Source organism: Dromiciops gliroides, chromosome 2, assembly GCF_019393635.1.
Source record: "Dromiciops gliroides isolate mDroGli1 chromosome 2, mDroGli1.pri, whole genome shotgun sequence".
Lineage (NCBI taxonomy): Eukaryota > Metazoa > Chordata > Mammalia > Microbiotheria > Microbiotheriidae > Dromiciops > Dromiciops gliroides.
The window spans coordinates 321754752-321780828 of NC_057862.1; the positions used below are offsets into that span (position 1 = coordinate 321754752).

General features: G+C 41.3%; 1 protein-coding gene across 3 annotated transcripts in view; it reads right to left on the reverse strand.

Moving 5' to 3' along the window:
• GLRA1 (glycine receptor alpha 1) overlaps positions 1-15983 on the reverse strand; it is a 93075-nt gene extending 77092 nt beyond the window's left edge. For all 3 annotated transcript variants that reach the window (XM_043986348.1, XM_043986347.1, XM_043986346.1), the window contains exon 1: positions 15294-15983. In XM_043986348.1, the coding sequence (XP_043842283.1) occupies positions 15294-15349 (56 nt within the window). In that variant the 5' untranslated portion in view covers positions 15350-15983. The remainder of the gene's footprint in view (positions 1-15293) is intronic.
• Positions 15984-26077: the final 10094 nt, after the last annotated feature.

A 26077-nucleotide genomic window follows, 5' to 3' on the forward strand; every position in this document is an offset into this window, starting at 1 on the left:
AACTGATGCAAAGTGATTTGAGAAGAACCATGAGATCATTATACACAGTAATAGCAATATTGTAATGATGAACAACTATGAAAGACTTGGCTATTTTGATCCACAAAATGATCTAAGATGATTACAAAAGACTCATGATGAAAAAATGCTATCCACTTTCACAGAGAGAGAGAACTGGTGAACTCTGAGTGCAAAATGAAGTATAATTTTCTCATTTTTTAGTTTTTTAAAATATGACTAATATGGAAATATATTTTCCATGATTTTGCATGCATAATTGATATATTGTTTGACTTCTTGGTGGGTGAGTGTGGGTTGTGAGGGACAGAAAGAATTTGGAACTCAAAATTTAAAAATAAAAAGATGTTAAAATATAAATAATAAATAAAAATATAAAAACAAAGGAAGGATAATAATATATATACTATTGAAAACAGTGGCTTGGGCCTTTGGACAAAGAAATATTCTATCTGGTCAACAATCAGTAGTGGTGACTTGTCATTTGGGGTTTTTCAAGCATGGAGAATATCAATAATGGGGGGAGAGAGAGAGAGAGAGAGAGAGAGAGAGAGAGAGAGAGAGAGAGAGAGAGAGAGAGAGAGGGCCCAGGCATCTTAAGCTTTGTCTTGGTTTCCACCATTTGCACTGGACTCAAGTGAATTTAGGATGAGCATTAACATAATACTTGTAACAGCAATAGGCTTATAAACCAATGCTTCCCCTAATCTAATAGCATTTTTGGAGGATAAGTATTCTTAAACATCAAAGCCTTATGGATATGTGAATTCTTCTTCTTATTGCAACTTGTGTCCTGGCTTTGCCACATATTATATGTCACCTTAGGTAAATTACTTTTTCTTTCCTTTTTGGGGGCTTAAGTTATTTATTCCTGTCTAAAATGAAGGTGTTGGACTGGAATATCTCTAAGGACTCTTTCTGATCTAAATTCTATGATCTCATAACTCTTATCCTACTCTCACAGTATCCCTGGAAGTGGAAGTAGCATTGTTGCCTGGGAACACACTTCATGCTGTCATGAAGGGGCACAATGGGGTAAAGGGATCTTTGGCAAAAGATACTCATGAGATAGCCAAGGGATCATTACCTTTATATCATCAGACCCTCCTGCCAAACACACTATCTTCCTCCCACCCCCAAATTCTACAAATTCCCTAACTTGCCCTTTCCACCAGACACCTGATTCCCATCATAAAAGAAGAATGCTCAGTGAGAGGTTCCACGCCAGATATACCCAGTCTCTGCTTAGTGCAACATGCAGTCCCCAGCCACTTGACTTTCATCTGTTTTTCTCTTATAATTATGATTCCCCTCCCCCCATTATTGATAGTCTCTGTGCTTGAAAAACCCCAAATGACCAGTCACCACTCCTGATTGTTGACCAGATGGAATATTTCTTTCTCCAAAGGCCCAAGCCACAGTTTGCAAGCATGTACTTTTCAAGAAAAATTTATCTGGTAAACAAGCAAATGAAAACCCAAGACTCTGTGCCTTGGAGGTAATGAGAGCCATTGACTGGCTTGACAGCTTCGTGAAGTGCATTCTGATTAGGCATTAGAGATTGCTGGGGATTGCTCCTGTCCCAGTATCCTAGGATAGCTGGGCTTTGACCAGGAGGTTTATTCAGAATTACACTAGCTAAGTGTCTAAAACTCAACCATGTGACCAAAGAGTCAGTTTTAGTTAAAATACCAGACTAGGAGTTAGAAGACCTTAGAACATAGTGGGTCAGAGCTAGGAGGGACCTTAGAACATATAATATCAGATATAAGGGATCTTGGAACAGAGAACAGAGAACATTAGTACTAGAATATGCCATAGAATATGGAACATAGAGTTTCAGATCTGGAAGGGACTTTGGGAATGATCTAGCTCACCCTTCCCCATTTTATAGATGGGGAAACTGAGGCTCAAATTGGGAAAAGCACTTGCACAAGGTTACTTCATACTTAGGACATGAACCCATTTCTTTCAGCATTAATCCAATGAATGTTTTACTATGTCATGTTGCTCTCTGATCCCTCCCCTTCACATGACTCATGACTTGTAACTCAAGGAAACCAATGGAGAGACCTTATCTCTGACCATCAGGGGCCAATTTAGATCCTGGACTTGTTTTTCAACAACATTTATAAATAAGGAGGATTAGAGGGAGAGGTGGGGAGGAGGAAAAAGGTGAATTCACATTTAGCATTTCAGAGCTTAAGGGTCTTCTGGTCCAATAGTTTCATTTTAGAGGTAACAAAACTGAGAGCCAGAAAGTAGAAAGGACTTGCCCAAGGTCACTAATGCATTTGTAGCAGATTATCTTAATTTGCATCAGTTTAGCACTTTTAAAAGCACAGTTTAGCACACATTTCCACTGTGTCTTCCCCTTAGTGGTGGCTCAGCTCTATGACAGATACTTCTATGCCAAAGGCAACATGAAGCTGTTAGCCCTACTCTTTTAAAAATAAGAATAAACAACATTTTTATTTATAGTTTTGTGTTCCAATTTTTATCCCTCTTTCCCTTCCTCCCTTCCCCCCTCCCTGAGGTGGTAAGCAATCAGATATAGGTTATACATGTATGATTGTGTAAAACGTTACCATATTAGTCATTTTATATAAGAAAACTTGAATAAAAGAACAAAATGAAAGAAAGTGAAAAATAGCATTCTTTAGTCTGTGTTCCATCAATATCAGTTCTTTCTTTGGAGGTGGATAGTATGTTTCATCAACAGTCTTTTGGGATTGTCTTGGATCATTGTATTGTTGTGAAAGTTCTACTCTTGACAACGTTTTACATTAGTTCTATTTCTTTCATTTCATAGGTTTTTTTCTTAAGATGAGCAGAATAATTGATCAAATGCTACTGCTTATTTTAATTCTGACATTTGGTGGCAAGTACCTCTCCAAACAAACTATTCTGTGGTCAATAAGCATACACAGTTAGGAGGGGAAGGGCATACACAAATCTTTATGTATCCAAATGAGATTTATTAGGGGATGTTCTACTGTGGACTCAGGTAGTGCTATAAATTTCCAAGTCTGCATCCAATACAATTCTTTGGGGATTAGAGGTTGTAGGGAAATTAGAAGATCATAAAAGATGACTTTCCAGTTTTCCCCTTTTGTACAGAAAAAATCCTATCTCTAATGTAAGCTGGTCAGTTTTCCTCTGTCCTTAAGGGTTCTTGCATGATAATTGGTGGGGAAGTAGGATGTCATCTCATATCTGTGCTTTAGAATCTTGGAAAATTATAATTCAACTGTTGTTGACTGGACTTGACAGGGTTAAAGCAAGAGAAAAGGAGAGGGAAGAGTATGACTCACTCCCATGGCTGACTTTGGACTTGTTCTCCTAGAGATAGGAGTCTGTTTTCTATGGCCTTTGCTGGACTTTGGAGATTATCTCAGAGCACAAAGGCTCACTCCTTTGCATGGTGATTATGAGTTTATTCAAAGAATAAAGGTGCCAAAGTTTGTTAGTTTATATGTGGCTTGAATTTCTGATTTAGTTTTTAACTCTCTTAAGCTGGTTTCTGGACTCTAAAGCATGCTATGTGTATGGGAAACAGGCTAATGTGCACTCGGAGCATTTTTTCAGTACTTCATATGTTGGACTGTCTTGAATGATTCAGCAGACCAAGATCCCACCACACAAGCCCCAGTGAGTGTTCTTAAGGCTAACCCTCCTCAAGGTATGAATGACATGGACATAGTCATGCCTACACTAATCTCAATCACTCTTCAATCCCTGGTTCTGTTTGTGCATCTAACTTTCCAGGGTGCTTCCTCCCCATGCATAGACTTTTTTTTGGGGGGGATCAGAGCTATGATATTCAAATGCTCAGGGTATGCCACCTGGAATTGAACCATGGGAGGGTACTGGGGACTACCATTCACTCAGTTCTAGTACGAGTAGAATGAGCAGCTTCTATTAGTCCTAATATCCATTCTATCCAGTTTCCTTCAGGCTCCCTTGCCTGGAGTTGCCCATAAATTGGGTGGGGATTCATGCCCAATCCACAGGCCAACAAATTAATGGAGGAATCTCCACTTGGACCCCCCCCCCACCATTTTGCATTTTCTCAGTTTCTCTATTGTCATGTCATTAATCATTCCTTTTCTCCATCTCACACCACTAATCACTCCAAGTCCAACACTGATACTACACACATATTTATCCTCCATAGCTCTCAATATTCTATATTCGAGACACTTAAGGGATGGCTAATAACCATGCTTACTCCACTGATTACTTGTATCAGAATGTCCTTACAATTCTTTATAGCCCTAGGGAGTGTCACAATCACTCTGAACTTGGAACAATCCTTTTCACCTTGGGGCCACAGTCATGCCCCATTCATACTCCTTATTTTGGCTTTCTCTCTTTAGGTGGGATGGGGTTGAATATACCATTAAACCCTCACCTGCCACCTCCCAGAACATTGAATCCCATAGCATTCTTTTAACATTTTACTTGTTTTTAATTTGGGGACAGCTGGTTGCTTGGTGGCTAGAGCACTGGCCCTGAAGTTGGGAGGACCTGAATTCAAATCTGATCTCAGACACTTACTGGCTGTGTGACCCTGGGCAAATCACTTAACCCCCAAATTGCTTAAACATCTGGGATCATCTCCAGTCATCCTGATCTATATCCTGCCACTGGACCCAGATGGCTCTGGAGGAGAAAGTGAGGTTGGTGACTTTGCACAGCCCTGACTCACTTAAATCCAATTCACTGCAAATCATGACATCATCCTAATGTCATGATCCTCTTTCAGAATGAAGGACAAACAACAACAACAACAACAACAACAACAACAACAACAACAACAACAACAACAACAACAACAACATGTTTTTAATCCTTTCTTAGAGGAAGTGTTTTGGAATAGAGTCCTATGCCTGGTATCAAGAAAACCTGGTTTACAATGCTTCCTCTGTTACTTATAAGCTGTTTGATCATAGACAAGTTAGTTTGTTTCTTTGACTCCTGCCCTGTTTCCTCATCTGTAAAACAGGGATGACAGTACCTGTAGTACCTACCTCACTGAAGTATTGTGAGGCTCAAATGAGACAATGTATGTAAACCACAGAATATTGGAGATGGAAAGGAACTCAGTTTGTCTACAAATTTTAAAGTGCTATAAAAATGTTGGTCTTTAAAAAAATGACTATTTGGGCTACTCTGAATTCTTTTTCTGACTCTTCTGAGCCATCACCTCTGTGATCTCTTGGCTTGTAGCTTTTTTCCTCACCAGACACAGACTTTCCAGCCTTTTTCTTTTTCAGTTAAATCTGTAGTTACTATTCTCAGCTCAGGGCTGCTTTTTTCTCCATATTATTCTATAATTACTTTAAAAATCATAATTATTTTTTCTACTCTTCCTTAACTGTTTCTTCTCTAGGAGGTTGAGGACTGCCAATAAGCATCCCCAACTTACCTAGGTGATTCTTCTTAGCCCAGGTCTATATGGAGTCGCCTGATATTCTAAACTACCATCTTCCTGATGTCTGTCTTGGGGCCCACTGCCTGCTGAATCATTCCTTTCCATCCCTCATCTCAGAACCTCATCCTGACCATTGACAGTCTTTCCTCTGATGACTCTGTACTTGTGCTTTTGATGCTGTAGGGGTGATCATAGGTGGTATTTTTGTTTTACCTTTCAGAATCTGGTCTAGAGCAACAACATACTCTTGGTCCCTCATTAAGGTAGGGATGAACTGTTTTCACCAATAAGCTAAACAATTCCTGGGGATTAGATATTTTACTATCACCCCCTTCACCACCTCCCCCACACTTCCTTTACTGTAGTGGATATTTCCCCCATTGCCATTTCCTACGCAAAAGAAATTGTGAGCACCTTTCAATTTAGGCACATAGCAATTGCTCCTTCCAATTCTGTCAGTGACATGGAGTGGTCAGAAGATCCCTAGAATCATGCTCAATGGTTACAATAGCAAAGGGGATGTTGTTTCTCCACCTCTGAAAGGTTTACTCTCCTCAAGTCCTCTCATCTGATGGGAGTTTGGAATTCACCAGTTATGACCAGAAGAAGTAGTTGGGAGTCCCATGAAGATGACTTAGAGAATCACGGAATTTCTGATCTGGAAAGGACCTCAGAGGCTACCTAGTTCAACCCCCTACCTTAGTAAGAATCCCTTCTGTAACATACACTGTAAATATTTAAGCTTCCACTTAAATACTCCTAGAGACGGGGAACTCATTATTTTCCAAAATGACTCATTCCAGTTTTGTTGTTAGGAAGTTAAAATAATAAACTGAGTGAAAATTTGCCTCTCTTTAACTTCTCTACATTGCTCCAAGTGCCACTTGGCACTTAGCCAAGTGATAACTCTTGCAAATGTCAACTCAGTGGTCATCCCCTCCCCCAAATCTTCTCCTTTCTGGACTAAGCTTCTTCCACTTATCCCTGTATGGTAGGGATGCTGTCCTGGTCCACTACCCATCCTGGTCATCTTTTTTTGGCCATAGTTTAGCTTGTCAATGTCTTTCCTAAAATGTGTTGTTCAGAACTGAATGTAGTCCTCTAGTAGAGTTTGACCATGTTATGGGACAACAGGATTATCAACTTTCTTGACCCAGACACTATGCTTCTCTAAGTGCAGTAAAATTTATTCAGCAGTCTGGTAAGACTATCGTGATAGGCAGTAGCCAAGGACATCTCTAAGAAAGCTAATGCTACAAGGGATGACATCTCTTTCCTTATCTGAAATTTTCCCCCTTGATGATACAGGAAGGTTTGAGACCAGATTGATTGACTTAGTGGTTGTTAAAATGAATATGAAGCCTTATGTTTGATATATGTGACCTTAATTTGCTCCCTACTATGTTCCATAGTTCCAGGGTAAGTTCTAACTACAACCACAAACTGAACCATAGCCTGAATCCTGACCCATACCACAGCCTAAACCCTGGCAAAGGCCACAGATGAGTTTCAATGTTGGGCATGGTCTGTCCTTCAACTTCAGTTAGTTCTGCCAAAGATGCATATTATTTGACTCAGTTGAAAGAGTGAGGATGGTTCATTGCTAATGATTAGTGTTGTCTAAAAGTACACTGGCTGATGGAATAGTGAGGTTCTCATAACTTGGGTGGGATTCTTCAAAGAGAGATTGGATAATCACTTGCCTGGGATGCAGTAGAGGATATTTCTATTGAAGAATGGGTATGGATGGCTTTGGAGAGCCCCTATAACCCTATGAGTCTTTGATGTTCTTTGCTAGAAACACAACTTGAAACATATCTCCTGGTGATAACATTTGGAAGAGAATCAATCATATCACTTTCCCTTGTGAGGAATAGTTCTTTAATGTGTGTCTATACAGTATCATGAGATTTAGATCTAGAAGGAGCTTTAGAGAGAATTTAGTCCAAATTCTTCATTTTACAGATGGAAAATGGGCCAAGAGAGATTAAATTACTTTCTTAAGGCCATATAGGAAACAAAGTTGGGGTTTAGTCCAAATATGATTATAATAAATCTTGTACACTTTTCTTTACACACTGATGACTTTCTTTATATGAATATCATTAGTGACAAGTGAGATATTAAAAGGATTTGCCATATTCTATATGGAAAAATACTGTTGGTCCAAAAAAAAAATACTAAACATTCCCCGCAAATCTGGCTTTTATAAAACCTTAGTGTGAATCAAAGTTGGTGTTATTTTTTAGTTTATTCATCCATTCATCCATCTATCCATTCATGCATCAACACATCTATCCATGCACCCACTTTCTTCTCTGATCTGATTTCCAAAGGCTGGTCTATATTCAGGGACAGACTATATTCCTACCCAGCCCTCTATACCTTCCTTCTTCTTCTCTGAAAAGAAAAAAAAACAGTAGCCTGCAGGAGTTATTATAGTCACAGCTGGGGGTTGGCGTGGTCAGGAAATGAAAGGGGAGGGAGGGAAAGATTTGAGGAAAACAGCAATGCAGAGCTGGCTAGACAGAGTTGATATACAATTTACTGCTTTACCTTAAACATTTGTTCTAGAAAATGCCAGCAGGAGAGGGATAGTGGCCCAATGGTCAGACCAGTTTTGATAAATTATCAAGTGAACCTTCTAGGGAAAGCATAGTCACATGAACACTGGTGTTACACCTGCTCATTGGTGTCATAGCAGTTGTTTTAATTAAAAGAAAGGAATTATCGGGTACTACTTTTAGGGAAGGGGGTATTGAAATCAGCCAATGAGAAATGCCATGTGCAACTGTGGTATGGCTGATACTCACTGCACTGATCAAGGTTCATGTACAATTATGGCTATGAAGTCTGGGGGGAGGAAGGAGGAGGGAGAGAGGGGGATCCTGAGATCAGACAGCATAATTTAGATCGTACAGATTTCTAAAAGTACAAGGATCATATGCACTAGTAACCATTTGATTTGTATAGAAATGCAATAATAATATTAATAGTTGTGAATTCAGCACTCCCTTTCCTCCCCACAAGTCAGCCAATCACACACACACACACACACACACACACACACACACACACACACACACACACACACACACACACACACCCCTTCCAGATTTCCCTAGGGCAAGCACTTTACAGCTTGTCTCATTGTGTCTTCAAAAAATTGGAAAGAAAAATAAGCATCTACACTTGGTGTGGTTGAAGGACCAGCGGACTTGAGCAGGGAGCTCATTTTTCTTTAGTTCTTTATAGTTCACAAAGTGCTCTCTTCCTAATAACCCTGTGAAGCAAGGAGGAATGGAGGACAAGTATCATTCTCATTATGTCCTAGGAAACTGAGGCTTAGGGAGGGGAGCTGACTTGTCCAAGTTTCCATAGTCAGTAAGTGATAGAGTAGGGACTTGACCCAATCTTCTGACTTGACATCTGATGCTCTTTCTGTTACATTAGGCTGCCAGATATCTGATAAGCTGCTCTTGGAAGTTCAGTTTCCTCATATGAACAAAGCAGGCAATAATTCTTACACTGCCTATCTCCCAGCTGATGAAGTTCTATTGTACGGATTAAATGAGATAACATAGGGAGGATGCTTTGTAACTGTATGGGACTATATCAATATTTGCTATCATTAATATAGTGGCATAATCATTATTAATGAAAGAATTTTGTGCAAAATAGGATTTTGTAAGTCACTCAGGAGGCTCTTAGCACCAGGGCCTCCTTTCTTTGCACAGTGAGGCCCAGTCAGGGTGGACAGAGTGGCGGGGGTCATGGAGAAGAATAGGGTCTGAGATGCTTAGTGACACTGCTTTTGTAAGCCAGCTGGCTCGGCTAAAGAAAGACTCCCGTGGCCAGTGTCAAACCTCAGATTAATGACTGGCAGTGACTCCCCGTTAAAACGGCAAACTCATTTAGCTCCTGACACTGAATAATATCTGAATTCAAAGGCTGAGAGTGGTAATCTAATTGGACTGAATTAGCCTCAGGAGAACCGGACAATATCAACTCCAGAAGACCACAATGGGAGCCTTTATGGGGAGTTTCAAAAGCTTTGGGGCCCTCGACCCCTTGAAGGGGCTTTCATCCCAGAGCCTGGCAGCACAACTGAATAAAGGACCATCCTTTGCCATTTCCCAGCCCTCAATCCCCCATGTTTGGATCATCATTCCACCAAGGGCAGCTTTTTTCATGAATCTGGGGGCTGCCCCAGTGGTTCAGTTTCCCATGGTGTGGACTTCAGCAGAAAGCTGCTGTTAGATCTGCAGGGAAGCCCTTTCGAGTGGGTGTGGGGACTCCAGCACAAACTGACGCAGTGCCACTCTCTATGCCCTTTCCTAACTGGGACTTGGATTGTCCAGGGGGGTTATTATATCTGAAAGTTCTGACAAAAGCTTAATGACCTCCCCCTTGCCTCCCAGTTGGTATTTCTTGATCTTTCATCCTCAAGCACCACCCTCCTCCATCTGCAAAATGGTATCTTTGACCTGGATTTGAATCCTTGTCTCTGACCCTCCCCATGTAGCCGTGGCCCCGGCAAGCCATTTAACTTTCTGGGCCTCAGTTTCTTCTTCTGAATAATGAAGGATTTGTACTACCTAAGGTGCCTTTTTGTTCTAAATTCTATGAGCCTGTGATTTTTATAGCAGATGAAAACAACAACAATAACTCACATTTCAATAGCACTTTAAGATCATTTATTATTATTTAATAATGGTTGACATTTATATATTGATTTCTGCGTTACAAAGGGATTTACATCTATTATCTCATTTGATGCGCACAACCAATCCTACAAGGTGGGTAGGGTAAATGTGATTTTTCACATTTTAAAAATGAGGAAAATTCAAGGTGGAAAGACTTGGATGAGGTCATGAAAGGTAATAAGCAGGGGGTCCAGGGCTCAAACCCAGATCCTCTGATTCCAAACTCAGTCCTCTTTCTACTGTTCCAAGATGATGGTTTATAAAACACACCTTCCTCACAACAATTTCAGAAGCATATTAGGGAAGAATATTATTATCCCCATTTTACAGGTGAAGAAACTGAGACCCAGAGAGGAGAAATACTTACTCAAGGCCACAAAGCTAGTCATTGGAACTACTGGGCCTAGGTTCCACTCCTCCCCCCAAACCCAGATTTCCTGACCCTCAGGCTAGTGGTTTTTCCATCTCTGAATGCTATGCAACCCTGAAGAATTGTTTTGAGACACCCCCCCCCCAGCCCAGAAGGCAGCTTCATCCATCTTGAAAATCATCCTGGTTCCTGCCAGCTGATGAAGGAAATAAAGCTAATGACGCCCGCATCAATGCAATGGTGTTGCAGGGCGCTTGCGCAAGCCACCTGATGGGGAGCTCTGCGGGCATCTCTGTTCTGAGGGAAATGATTTTTAGTGCACCTTTAATGCATCTGCATCCCCCTTTCAAACTGCCAGGGCTTTGTGAGGACCGAGAGTATGACATTTGCTTCCTTAACCTTTCCCTATGTCTAGCATGGTGTGGGTGTACACAGCAAGGGTTCAAAAGCTTGGTAAATGTTAAAAAGTGAAAAAATGTAGTATCTTTCTGCAATAGAGTCAGTAGAGCCATTGGGAAAAATCAATCCTGAGCTTTCTTAGCCAGGAACCTATACTCATAGAAGTATATCTTGTATTCTATAGAAAGTCAGAGTTGGAAGGGACCATAGGGACCACCTGGTCCAACTATCTTATTTTACAGAAGAGTTAACTGAATCTCAGAGAGGGGATGTGACTTGTCCAAGGACATGCAGCTGGTTATTGGAAGAGGCAGGCCTTAAACAATTTTCTTGAGTCTCAAGTGGCCTTTCCCACTACATTAGGTCACTGATGCTAGTCTTTTTATGGACAAGGTACAATTGATTTCCTAAAATCCTTCCTTCTCTGAACCATGACAAGAGTCATGCTAAGATGGGGTGACATCCTCATCTCTAACCCACACCCAGCCTTAAAAATGAGCATGGATTATTTACCAGCTGAAAAACTACTTTAAAAATAGGCCAAGCTCCTTGCTCAAGAGGTATCTGATATTATGTCTTCTTTACATCTCACAAGTCTAAGTCATAACTCTCTTTACATAAGTTTATCAAGCCAGGGGTGTTATTTGTAGGTCAAACTGAACATTATAGTCCAGAAGGAAGTTTGAAGGAAAGGTCTTCAGCAACCTGGCCAGTCCTAGATACTCCTGCAGCCATGGCTCAGCAAGGCCAGAATAAATTAGTCAGGGTTAAAGGAAGACTGCAGCTTCATTGGGAAGAAGGAATAAGGTGGCCACTAGTTAGTAGGAAGGACCATAGAAGGTGAAAGAGGATTTGCTTAGAATAGCTTAGAGCTATTGAACCACAGAGAATCTGAGCTGGAAAGGACATTAGAAAAGAGAACATAAAATATCAATGTGCAGGTGACCTTAAACCAAAGACCATCAGTTATAAAGGATCTTAGAACATAGAATGTTGGGCCTGGAAGGGACCTTAGAACACAGACTCTAGAATGTCAGAGCCAGAAAGGGGGGGGTGTCTTAGTGATGATACCATTGTCCAATCCTGTCATTTTGTAAATAAAGAAACTGGGATTCAGGGAGTTTAAATGAGTTGCTTAAGGTCATGTAGTGAGTTAGCAGTGACAGGATTAGAACCTAGTTCTTTTGGGTCACATATCCCTTGCATTATTCTGTTATTTGCTACACACCAGCAAACATCCCTTTTCTCTACAGTTCAAACAGTGGCAGCTTTGCTGTGGAAACCCAACAGTTCAAGGGGCTACTGCCTCTAGGGTTTTAATGGTTTCTTTGTGTGTCAGACTTATTGGAATATCTAAGAGAGCTTATGAAGTAGTAGCTATGGGGTTAAGAACATTGTCACCCCTGAGATTTCCTCAGAAGGGAAGCAGCTGACATCATTTAATGTCTTCCTTAGGAATTATGTAGTTTATCTGTACCCAACATGGTGCAAATAAGCAAGTATTGGCATGTTGTTTATTTCTTTCCCTATACCCCCAGTTTAAAACCCCACTTTTAAATAAAGATGATAATATTTACTACTTAGCCTAAATTATGAATCTCTATAGTCAAGTCCACAGAAGATATAGGGAATAACGGGACAAAGGGAACCTAGCCATGTCACCTCATTGTGATTCTTCTTTTCTCTCTCTTAAAAATGACATAACTCCCCTCATTTAATTCCTATATCTCCTATGTTATACATGGTAAAGAAATCATTGTTAATCCTAGTTGTTATATTCACTATCTGTGTGACCTTGGGAAAAACCATTTAACTTTGCTGAGCATCAGTTTTTTCATCTGTAAAATGTGTGTGTGTGTGGGCTGGACAAATGAATCTCTAAGCCCCTTTCTAGATACAGATACTGTCATCCTAGGAACATCTCACCCCTAAAATAAGGTAGGTTGTCCAGTGTATTAAATGCAGGCTTACTTAGCACTCCCTGCCACCACCTCCCACTACATAGGAGCATGCATAAGATGTGGCGTTTCATCCTCCAGGAGCACATGGAATCATATCATTACTCATACACATTGTGTATCACCTATCTTAAAGAGTGATGGGGGAGAAGGAAGCCGAGCATAGTAAGTATTTCTGTTACAACCAACAGAATGAGCTGGGTCCTTCCACAATCCTATCAAAACAATTAAAATGCAAATCTTTCTTTTCTGTGGCATGTCTCCCCTTTGTGAAATGCAATGTCTGAGACAGAAATATCAAACACTGCAAAGTGTTCATTAAAAAAGGGGAAGATGTGCTCAGTCCTATTAATTTGCTCTTTAATCTCTCTAGTTTAGTCCTACCTCCTGTAAGCCAAAAGCAGAAGCACATTTTTGCATACAAATGTTACCCACTGGCCTACCTCTTCAGCATTTTGCAGTTCTACCACATACTTTAGGGGAGGGAAGATCTGACATCATTAGTTGAGAGGACAAACTGAATGCTTCTTTTAAAGTCATAGACTCATAGTATGTCAGGACTGTAAGGAACCTAAGAGATCGTCATGAGGCTGATCTCATTTAACAGAGTGGGAAACTGAGGTCTAGAGAGGGGAAATGACTTGTCCAAGGTTATACACAATGAATTAGTAACAGAGATGGAACTAAAAATTCACATTGCTTGACTCCCCAGCCCAGTCCTTTTTCTACTGTGCTATGAATGCTATTTCACAGGCCCATATGACTCCATAATTTCTATGTGTCCCTACTACCCCCTCCTGATTAATTCATAAAAGTATCATTGAAAATAGAGGTTGGAACAACATATCATGAAAAAATTTGAAGTGTGTGTTCTTTCATTTTCTGTTACAGTTTGAAAGGAGGAAGACAATAAGAGGGGATAACCTGGTCAGGTGCTACCTCAGGACTGTACAATTCCAAAGGGTGGGGGAGAGAGAAAAAAAAACGTTCAACTAAAAGCCTACCAATTCATTGGCCAAATTGACAGATCATAAGCATAGTCCTCTGCTATTTAATAAACATCAGGGCTGACAATAACAAGACCCTGACACTTGTTTGTTGGTACTGGGGGAGAATAATATTCATTGGCTACTTATTAAAAACCCCAACATTGCTTGTTTTTGAAATGACTCTTAATCAACTGCCAGGTTGAGGCACAAGAGGCGGGCAGCCCAAATGAGGAAGATGAATGATCCCTGCGGGTTGAGAGGGAAGAATGATTTTTTCCAATTCGAGTATATGACATTTATCATCACCCTCTCTGAGCATGGGATGATTCACCCACTTACAACAGGGCTATCCGTTTCAAGGTTTCCCAGGCGAAGGGTTTGACACTTTTATACCACTCGTAGTCTCAGAGATGCAAGTCTGCAGGGCACTGATTTTTTAATCTAGAAGGGGATCTAAGCAGTGAGGGGGAAAGGATTTCCTATCTCTTTGACAAAATAAATGATATCAGTTTAAAAATAAAAAGAACCTCAAAATTAATCAATTAGGAATCTACTGGTATGATAGAATAGAATATGGGGAGGGGGGATAAGTATAAAGTTTCAGAATAGGAATCTACTTCCTAGCTATTTCAGCTCATAGATCATGGTTCCCATATATTTAGAACCAGAAGGGACCTTAAAACAGGTAACAGAATGTCAGAGTTGTAAAGGGTCTTAACAACGTAGAACAGAGATCATGAAGGGACCTTAAAATTTAGAAGAGAATGTTAGAGCTAGAGACGAACTCAGTCCTTTCATTTTATAGAGGAGGTAACTGCGGCTCGGTTTTCAAAGGTTTGCTCTTAAAAATAATAGAACTTGTGGTGTGCTTCCAAACACAAGGTGCTTCCTAAGCTGCATCACCAGTGAGACTACTCTATAAGCCCCTGTTCATTCTTTTATCCCCACCTCTGTCCCCCAAACAGAAACCAAACTAAGGAGCATATGGAATTTTCTGTGTGTCCAGTGAGCTCAAGTGCAACCTTCCCCCCCACCACTAGTTGTCTCTCCGCTCCCAGACCGAGGAGAGCTTGGGTTCTCGGCACTGCGGTTAGAGAGAATGCAGTCCTCATTAAACTCAGTAACTCATACTGCTCCCCCTTAAAGTCCTCAATCGTGTGTGAGCCAACATGCAGAAGGAGGTGGGTGAGCTGTAGTAAAGGGGCCATAAGACACGGCAAGCGGAACCATAGCTGCCTAAGGGACCAACAGCCCCCTACACCAATCAGACAGCATGCCCCGAATGCAGAGGTTCTCAGCTCCTAGCCGAAAAGGGAGGGGGACTTGGTCAGAGCCCGCCCCCAGTCCGCTCTCCCCACCTCCCCCTCCGCATCCCAGCACCACCGCGGTGTGGTCAGTAGAAATAAAATCGCATACCTGAAGAATACAATCGTCTCCCAAAGGTACAGCCTGAGTGTATTAAAGCTGCACATTTTCCCAGGTCCGATGCTTTTGTAGTCCACGAGTTTCAGCGCAGAAAAGATGTTTAGAATTGGCACTTACAAAATCAGGTGAATCAAGCACTGGGACTTTTCCACTGGCGATTAAAAAAAAGTACAATCCAGATGTTGGGGGTGGAACCCCCAAAGGAAAAGGAGGTGGATTTCAGGACCACGGACAGCGCCTAGCTCCCTGTCTTTCAGACCAGGGAGAGAGTATTGCCTTTTAATAAACTCTAGCTTGGCTGATCGCTCCCTGCCGCGGTAGGGTGGAGGGGCAGAGTTGGTGTATTTAGGGTGGGCTTGTTTCCTTTTATTGTTCTCCCCCTCCTCCTTTTTCTATTTAAATGGACAGAGCCCTGCAAGGTGAAGAAAAAAATTTCTCCTGCGGAGATCAAAAGGCTGGCCTTGGACGGCTGGACCCGGCAAACATCGTGGATTGGGAAAGGCTTTCGGCTCTGGCGCTGGCAGGAGGGTTGGGAAACGAGGTGAGGGGCTGGGAGGTGGTTGGCGCTGGGTGCTTGCTTCAGTTAAATCCCAGGGAATGTGTCAGGCAGAGTCCGGGAAGGCTCACTCCCCTACCTCCAGGCTGGCTGCTGTCTGTCGCCTCGCGATTCCTGCTTCTCCGTTCCCCCCACCCCCCCACCCGCCAGATAAGTTATGATCGCTGCAGGGCAGGTGTCCCATTGCTTGGGGCTGGAGACGCGATAGGGCTCGGGGCAAGTTTCAATGGTTGGGGGTGGTCCATGGCAGTCCGGTTGGTCAGGAAAAAAGAATTCTTCCAGCTGTCTCTCTCTTTTTTACTTGTCGGCGCTGGCCTCCGGTCTCCCCATCTCCCCCCAGACAGGACTCCTTCAGTTCCTCGGACTTTCTCGCTGCATTAATTTACTAAACTGGGGGAGGGAGGGGAAAGAGGGGGAGTAGGGGGGAAGAAGGGAGAAAACACTCCCTAGTCTCTTCAAACCCACCCACTAGCAGCTCTCATTGGCCTGCGGCTCCGAAAACCTGCTCTCCCCCTCCTACGGACCAATCGCGTTAGGCCCCAGGACGCATTAACTCGTGAAATGCTGGAAGATAGTCTGAGTTTTTTGGGGTAAGGGGAGGGTTGGATAAAGACATCTTTCTTTTTTTAAACCTCTAGGTCTTGGACACCTTCTTACAAGGACCTCAGGAATTTAGTTCAACCAAGACACGGAGCTGGGATGTTGGGAGAGAGGAAATTAATGTCACTTTGTTTTGTGGGTTGAGGTTTAAACTGAAGTTTCATTAAAGTGGGAGGGAGAGGCAGGAGGACAGAAGAGATTTAGCTTCGAATCTCGCCAGCGCTGACACTCAGTCCCCGTGACTGTGGCGGCTGGAGCGACAAGAAAAAGTGAGACTGGCCGCAGGGGCGACCCTATCCTCACTTGTCAAACAGGAAGTCTTCGGGTTCTGGTCTCTCAAGGGTCTCTCTCCTTTCCCTTGACCCTGTCTCTGCAGGGCTTCCTTCTCCTCTTCTTTGCTTCCTCCCTTCCTGACCACCTGAACAAGTTGAATTTTGGGGTGGATTGGCTTTAAAAACCTTTTCTTCTCTATTTTCCGCTTATTAAAAAAGCTTCCCTTCCCGTTCCTTCCCTTTTCCCTCTCCTCTGCTCACCTCACCCATCTTTCTCCTCTCAGGACCTCTCTTATCTTCCCCTCTTCTCCCTTCTAAGCATAGTAGAAGGAAGTGCAAGGTTAGGTGTAAGGTTAGGACACTTTATTTTTCGGGACTAGGGGTCCTTGAATGAATGGCTTCCCACACCTCCCTACCTCCTCCACCCTCCAAGTCTGGCATGCACCAAGTATAGAAAGCCTGATATCTTTCTTGCAGTGGCTCTTTTAAAGCTTCTCTTTTTCTTGGTCCTTAGATTGTGGCTGGGGACAAAAAGTTAATCAGATTTTTCCTGGAGCTACTGGGCTGCAGCGGGACCCACAGCGGATTAACAAATAGCCAGGATATTTTCGAGCCGGGTCGAACTCATGGGACCTCACCCCTACTCTCAAACCCTGGAGTGCTGAATTGGGAAGGCTCTCATCCCTATCCACATTCCCCTGAGATGGGGTAGGCCCTCTTGCTTACCCATTCCTCAGGTCCTTTGGTCTCTACCCAGCTGAGGTGAAGACGACCCCCTTTTCCTCCTTAAATAGGGACAATCTTCTCTCCTCCCCAAGACATCTGAAAGACTTCTGAATGCTTTCAACAGATCCGAGTGCACTAGAGAGAAATGCGGGTCCTACACTCTCAGTGGGGATGTTGGGCGGAAGAGAGGGGTTTGGAACTTTTGGCTCAGGAAGCATCTGTCTCTCCTCCCCATGCCTTTCCCTTTTCCTCTTCTCATCTCCCTCCTCCTTTCCCCCTCCTTTCTTTCCCTCTCTCTTCCTCCCCCCCTCCTCTTGCAAAACTCCTCCTCTTTCTCTCCTACCATCACCACACTAGCTACCTGGGTTTTCACCTCCTCCTCAGGCCCAGACCTGGTACCCTAGAATTATTATTTAGATACTGGGAGATTATTAAAACAAACAAACAAACGAAACCTCTCACAGCTCCGGAGGGAGCAGTGGAGAATCCGGGAGAAAAGGTAGTATGTGTATCCTGCAAGTAGTCATGTTCACCTATGTGTCTGTGGTGGTGTATTCATGCGTGTGTGTGTGAATGTATGAATGAACCTGTGTTTATATATGTGTATTTTTATGTAACTATTCTTTCTCTGTCTTTATATGTGTGTATGTATATATTTGTATTGTAGTATATGTTCCTAGGTATTGTGAATGTGCTTGGAATCTATATGCAATTGTGAGTGTAAATATTGTTTATATTTGTGTGTTCTGTATATTATGAATAGTTAAGAGTACATGCATATGTGCATTTCTAAAGATTTCTGATGGTTCATCATGTAGGTCGAAGGAGATTCTGGGTTTTCATAGTCTATGTCAGGGTATGCATGCTCTGATAGGTCCCATTAAGCCAGAAAGATTTCAAGTTTGGGCCTGGTGGTAGACTGGAAGTCTCTTACTGGATAGCCAACCTTGTTAATTTTGGAGAAGCTTATCACCAAGGGTGAAAGGTGGCCAACAGGTGATGATTTTTTCCATTCCTTTCCATTCATAAAGATAGTTTTATTAGGCTTACAGTGTCAGGTGGAGGGAGTGCCAAAAGGGATGAAATGTTAGAACCTTCAAATATTGAAATAAGATATATATATGTATGAAAAACATTTGTCTGAGGGTCAAGAGCTGGTTTCCATACCCATTTTTTGTCACTTAATTTGTGATATTTTGTGACACTGGGTAACTCAACTAAACTCACTAAGCCAGATACCTACTTAGTTCAAGGCACCATGATAGTCATTGGGCTAACAAAGACCCTCAAGAGGCTTATGTTGTTTTGGGGAAAAGATATGTGCACACAAAAGTAAATATAAGTTGAGGAGGGAGAAAGTACTAACAACTGTGTGGATCAGGAAAAGTTAAATGTAGGAGGTGGTACCCAAGGTGACCAATGAAAGACAATACAGATTCTGAGAAGTATAGGTGAGAAAAGAATAGATTGTAGGCATGAGACTGAAATGAGAAGGTCAAGGAACAGCAGATAGTAAGTCAGTCACTACTTCCAATTTCCCCTTCTCTAATTCAGTCTCCATGTAGTTGCCTAATTAATATTCCCCAAACATAGGTGTGATGCCTTTTCCTTTCTCAAAAATCTTCAGTGACTCCCTATTTTCTCTAGGGTAAAATATATCCTCAGCCTGGAATTTAAAACATTCCATAATCTCTATTCAGCCCACTTTTCCAGGTTTATTTCATACTACCACCCTTTATACATTTTCTATCTTAACAAAACTGGACTACTAGCTACTCCTTGAACTTGACATTTCACTTCTCATATCTGAACCTTTGCATGAGCTGAATTCAATGCTGAGAATTCTCTCCTTCCTCACTGCCTGTTCATATAATCCTTATTTCTCTTCAAGGCTCAATTGAGATTCCATTTTGTAAGTAAAGCCTTTCCTGATTTCCCCAATTGTTGGTGTTGTCTCTTTCTGGAGGAAGGTGAGGGCAGTTAGGTGGCACAGCAGAAAGAATACTGGGCTTGAAATCATGAAGACCTGAGTTCAGATCTAGCCTCTGACACTTTCTAGCTATGTGACTCTGTGCAAATTACTTATCTCCTGTCTGCCTTAGTTTCTTCACCTGTAAAACAAGGATAATAATAGCATCTATTTCTTAGGGTTTTTTGTGAAGGCAAAATGATATAACATTTGTTAAGTGCTTAGCATAATGCCTGTAACATTGTAGGCACCTAGAAAATACTTATTCCCTTTCTCAAATAAGCTTGGATTTGATTGCCATATCCTTCACAGTCAAAAGTAAACTCCCTAAAGGTGACATCTATTTAATTTTTCCCCGCCACTGTATCCCTATCATTAAGTACAGTATTTTGCATATGGTAGACATTTGTTGAATCAAATTAAATTGTAACACAGAAGACAGCAGCATAGAAACAGAAAGTCAGACATGGAGGCACAAAGATAAGTATAGAGACCAAGACACATAGATATGGAGACCAAGACATAGAGATACAGAAACAGACATTTAATTCAATTCAACAAACATTTCCTAAATACTAATCATGTATGTACAAAGTACTCTATTAGCTGATATGTATACCAAAGCAAAAATGAAACAGTCCCTCCCCTCAGGGAGATTACATTTTACAGTGGAAATATGATCTATATTTAGATAAGAACATACAAGACAATTTGAGAGGGAAGGGAATACTAGCAACTGGAAAAATCAGGAAATATCTTCCTTGGAAAGTGGTGTCTCAGCTGAATCTTGAAGAAAGCAAGATAAAGATTCTACAATCTGGGAATGATAGAGTGCATTGTTGCCTTCATTAAAACCACAGACATGGGAAGTAGAATGTTGAGCTCAGGAAATGACTGGCCAGTTTGCCTGGAATGTGGAGTATGAATATCAATCAAGTAATATGAAATGTATGTAAAGGTAGGTTTACTTCCATATTGTGGAGGGCTTTAAATAACAAACTGAGACATTTTAAGCTTATTTTAGAGGTAATAGGGAGTTAGTAAGATTTTTAAGCAGTGGAGAGACATAGGCTTAGTGTCTTAGGAAGCTTATTTAGGCTTCTATGTAGGAGATTGATCGGAAAGGGAGAGAGCAGAGAGAGTAATTAAGGAGGCTACTGTAATGGACCAGACAAGAGGTACTGGGGGCCTGAATTAGGATAGTGGCTGTTTCAATAGAGAGAAAAGGTATAGATGCCAGATGTTGTGAAGATAGAACCAATGGAACCTGGCAAATCAAGGATGCTGATGTTGTAACCATGAGTGACTGGAGGATCATTGTGCCTTCAACATAAATAGGGAAGTTTGGAGGCAGAAGAGGGCCTTTTTTGTGGGGCAATGAGGGTTAAGTGACTTGCCCAGGGTCACACAGTTTGTAAGTGTCAAGTGTCTGAGGCCGGATTTGAACTCAGGTCCTCCTGAATCCAGGGCCAGTGCTTTATCCATGGCACCACCTAGCTGCCCCCTAGAAGAGGGCCTTTTTAAATGGGAAGAGGAAGATAATGAGCTTTATTTTAGACATGCTGAGTTTGAGACATAGAGTCAACCTTCAGGTGGAGATGTCCAACATGTAGCTGGGAATGTGGGACCAGATTTCAAGACAAAGATCAGGGCTAAATATATAGATTTTTGGAGTTATTATCTGCATAGACATAATAGTTGAGCCCATGGGAACAAATGATTTCTCTGAGACTGTAGGGAGAAAATATATAGGATGCATAGCAGAGCCTTGGGGACCACCCACACTTAGGGGATGGGGGATTGAAGATGATCTAGCAAAGAATATTGTGGTGTAGATCAGATAGGTAGAAGAAGAATCAGGAGAGAGTGGAGGAAAAAATATCTATAAATGGAGGAGGAAGTGTTTGATAATATAAAAACTGAGAGGTTAGGTAGGACTGAAGATTGAGAAAAGGCTATTGGGTTTAGCAGTTAAGAGAGCATTTGCAACATTGCAATGATGGAATCAGAGGACAGATAAAAAGGGTTGTTGAGAAGTGAATGGGACATGAGGAAGTATGCATAGTAAGTGCAGATAATTCCTACTATGAATCTGTCTATTAAAGGAGAAGAGCTATAGGATGATAACCTGAAATGGCTGAATCAAGTGAATATATTTTTAAAGGATGGGGGAACTTGGGTTGGTTTGTAGGCATTAGACATGGAACCAGTATATAGGGAGAAATTTGAAAGGAAAGAGAAGGAATGAATAAAGGGGCACACTCTTGGAGGAGATAGGAGGATTGAATCAAGAACAAAAGTAAAGGGTTAGCTTTTGGAAAAGAAGGGTGACCCCTTCCCTTAGAGATGGGGGCAAAGAGTAAAGAATGAATGTAGAAGACACTGGAGGTGGAGAGTAGTGGAAAAGGAAGCCATATTGGGTGACTCTATTTTTTTTTTTCAGGGAAGTAGTTTCTCTGTTGGGGTGAAGAGGTGGTGGTATGGGGATGAGAAAGTTTGGAACAGTTGCTTTGGAGAATGTAATATTCAATTAGGGAAGTCTAAAAGGATTTCCATGTAGAAGTGAGGTTCCAGTGGAGGTAAAATAGTATGAATTTTTAGTGGACTCAATTGGCATGATTATGTGCCTTTCTCCAGGAAGATTTAGTAGAGTGGAGTAGCATCAAAAGGTCATTGGGATAACACTAGATTAGGGTTTATCAGAGGATGAGAAAACAAGAGGGGGGATGAGAGGACAAGTGAGAAAGAGTTTCAAGGTAAGTGAACAGTATAGAGACTAATTGTTCAAATATATGGTTGAGATGATGAAGAGTAGAGTGTATGGTTGAGAGTGAAGTTGGAAGAAGAGTGATGATGGACTAAGAACAGCAAGAGGTAAAGGGATGTGAAATCTTGGTAAGGCAAAGAATAGGTTTAGGAGTAGTGAGGTAGTAGAAGAGATGGAGGGTTATAGGAGATAATGATTAGAGAACAGAATTTCAGAATTCTGTATTATGAAGGTAGTCATAGGTAATGGCAGAGCCATAAGTAGGATTTTTTTTTTTTTGCCTAAGGAAAGTAGCTCCATGTGTGTTTGGGTTAAATGGATTTAAATATGCTCAGGGAAAGGGGGATGGTCTTCAAACATTTCTTGAGAAGGCATTGAAGGAGGGGTGGTTGTAGTTCAAGGTATGATCTCACCTGGGGTATGATCACTAGCATTTTACCTGCTGGTTTCCTATTTTAACTAATTATTCCAGATGACTAAGTATCATGAGTCAAAGTATGGTATAGAGGATAGAGAACTGGATTCTATGTTAGGAAGACCTGGATTCAAGTGACACCTTTGACACACACTGGCTCCATGACCCTACTCAAGGTATTTAACCTCTCAGTGCCCTAGGCATCTCTTTAATACTCAAAGTTTTTGATATGCTTTGTTAGAGGGAGTTTCCTCTTCTAGAACTTCCCTATTCTAGTGATATTACAGGTTCAGTCCTTATTCATGACTAGTTTTTACATTGCTAAACAAGAGTTATCATCACCTTAAAAATGTTGACACTTATAGGTAAAGCCCCTTCTACCCAACTCTAGTTGTAACCCTGGTGAGATCTAAGGTACATTCTCAGGTATTCCATAGGTGACTGAGGTAAAGTGAATATTAAGGAAGTTGATGAATTGGGAGGGCAGGGATTTTGAAGAGGACATCACCATGCATATTGAAGGAATGATGACAGTGGTAGGAATGGAGCTATAATTCAGGTACTGAACTCCTTGAGAAGGGAGGTAGATATACCTGGAGGACAATAAGAAAAATCTGGGTGGAGTGATATAGACAGAACGAGCTTCAAAAAGGAGAGGTTGCTGGGTAATTGTAGCAGATGTATAGCCTAGAAGTGGCAGTGAAGATCAGCATAGGTCTACTTTTCCTCTTGGACCAAGAAAGATGAAAGGGCATTAATCAATCAATAAACATTTATTAAGCACCCACTATGCATAGAGAGGGTGGCTAGGAATGCAGGAAGCAGGTTTCTATTGAGAAAAGGAATATTAAAAGAATGTGAGTGAGGGCAGTTAGGTGGCACAGTGGCTAAAGCATCAGCTTTGGATTCAGGGGGACCTGAATTCAAATCGGAGCTCAGACACTTGACACTTACTAGCTGTGTGACCCTGGGCAAGTTACTTAACCCTCATTGCCCTGCAAAAAAAAAAAAAAGAAAGAAAGAAAAAGAAAAAAAAAGAATGTGAGTGGAAAAGATCTAAGATAAAGGGGAGTTCTAAAGCTAGACCAGGAGTCAACATATAAAGGATACAATGGAAAAAGGAAGGAATAAAAGAATAGGAACTTTGAAGTGACAGAACAAAACTGGATATACCCAATTAGAGTGGGTCATAGTAGAACTGATGAGATTAGACAATTTATCACTTGTGGGAATGGAGAAGGGAGGGAAAGAGTGAAAGATTCTGAGGTTACAAATCTGACTGCAGGGGAAGGAAATAACAACAACAACAACAATTAGCATCATGGTATGGCAGCTCTGAATCACAAAGGAGAGGAAGAGGTGGAAATTTGCTAGTTATAAATTTATGGAAGTGGGGCAGTCAGGTGGTGCAGTGGATAAAGCACCAACCTTGGATTCAGGAGGACCTGAGTTCAAATCTGACTTCAGACACTTGACACTTACCAGCTGTGTGACCCTGGGAAAGTCACTTAACCCTCATTGCCCTGCCCAAAACCAAAAAACCAAAACCAAAACCAATAAGATTGTGGAAGTACTAGTTTGCTGAGCCTTCGTTTCTTAAAAAAATTTTTTTATTATGACCTTTACAGGAATAATAAATGTGAACATTTCAACATACAAAGAAGAGTAGAACAGAACTACATCTTGAATTGTGAATCTCTGTTATATATATAGTTTTAAAATGTATATTTAATTAAGCTCAATTTTAACAAAACTGCTTTTTTGTATATCTCATCTTGAGCATCATTTTGCTCATTTTTGTGTACTTTTTGAAATGTTTCATCGACACTCTTCTTTTCCTATCTCTATCATTACTTACCATTTCCCCCTGTCCCAGATAAAAGCTTTGCTTCGGAATAAACAAATATAGGTAAATTAACAAATCAGCATATTGGCTATGTATGAAAACTTATGTCTCATTCTGTATCTCTAGTTCATCATCACTCTACCAAGAGGTGGGAGGCATGTATCAGTCTTTTGAAATCATAGTTGGTCACTGTATTGATCCGAGTTCTTCCAAAGTCTTTCAGAATTGTTTTCCATTACACTAATTGTGATAAATTATTCTCTTGGTTCTTCCCACTTCACCCTGCATTAGTTAACACAGGTCTCCCCAGGCTTTTCAAAATCTACCATATTCATCAATCCCATTCTATTTAGATGCCATGAATTAGTCAGCTATTCCCCAGTTGATAGGCTTGGTCCTTTATTTTCTTGCCTGGAAAATGAGTTGGGTTTGACTAGATGGCTTCCAAGTTCTTTTAGCTAAGATTTAGTGATTTTATGACTTTTTTGACCTGGGATCCTTTGCTTCATGTTCTCATCAACTTTGGGGAAGGTATCTGACTTTATTGGGTCAGGATCAAGAAAAAGAGTCTCAGAAGTTCAGAGAATATTAGAGATTTAATATAAAATTACTCATATCCATCCAGCATTTATATTTAAAAAACATTCTTTTAAAATGATTGTTTAATTGTTTGAAACATTGTTTTGCCTATTGACATCCTTACAATGGTCTTATGAGGTAGGTAGGGCTGGGATATTTCTTTCCATTTTACAGATTAAAAAATTGAGGCCCAGAAAGGGAGGTGACTTGTCTAAAGTTACACAGCTAATGAACTTCAGAGCCAAGATTTAACTCTTTCAAGTGAGGCTCTTTCCATTCACTGTAGCATGGAGCCTTTATGTAGGAAGAACAGAGTTTAATGAGTAAAGGGAATTAGGTGTCAGAGAAAAGCTGGGAAATAGGGGAGAGAAACAAAGGGAGTGTCATTAAGTGACACTATTGATCACCTGCTCCTCCTGAAAGAGATTTCCTGGGTTTCTTTCTTTTTTTTTTTGGCAGGGCAATGGGGGTCAAGTGACTTGCCCAGGGTCACACAGCTAGCAAGTGTCAAGTGTCTGAGGCTGGATTTGAACTCAGGTACTCCTGAATCCAGGGTCGGTGCTTTATCCACTGCGTCACCTAGCCGCCCCCGATTTCCTGGGTTTCTAGGACACTTCTTTCTCCTTGTTCTCCTTCTGCCTATTTTAATGCTATTCATGTCCATTTTGCTGAGTCATCATCCACATCCCACTTCCAGTGCATGGATGTACTCCCAAGATTCTCTTCTCTCGACCATCTTATCAGCTCCCATTGGCTCCACCGTCATCTCTCTGAAGCTAGTGGAGCCCATGGACTTCCAAATCCACACAAACAGCTCTTACCGCCTTCTGTAGACCCAGTCCTGCACCACCAAGTGCCCCCCTGGACTTCCTCACCTCCATGTTTGGTAGGTAACTTAAACTCTCCTTGTCTAAAATGGAACTCATTATATTCCCCTGAAACTACCCCTCTTCCTAACTTTCCTATTCATATCAAGGGTATTATCATCCAACTTTAGAATTGTACTTGACATCTCAATATGTTTTACTCACCATTTCCCCCTTCC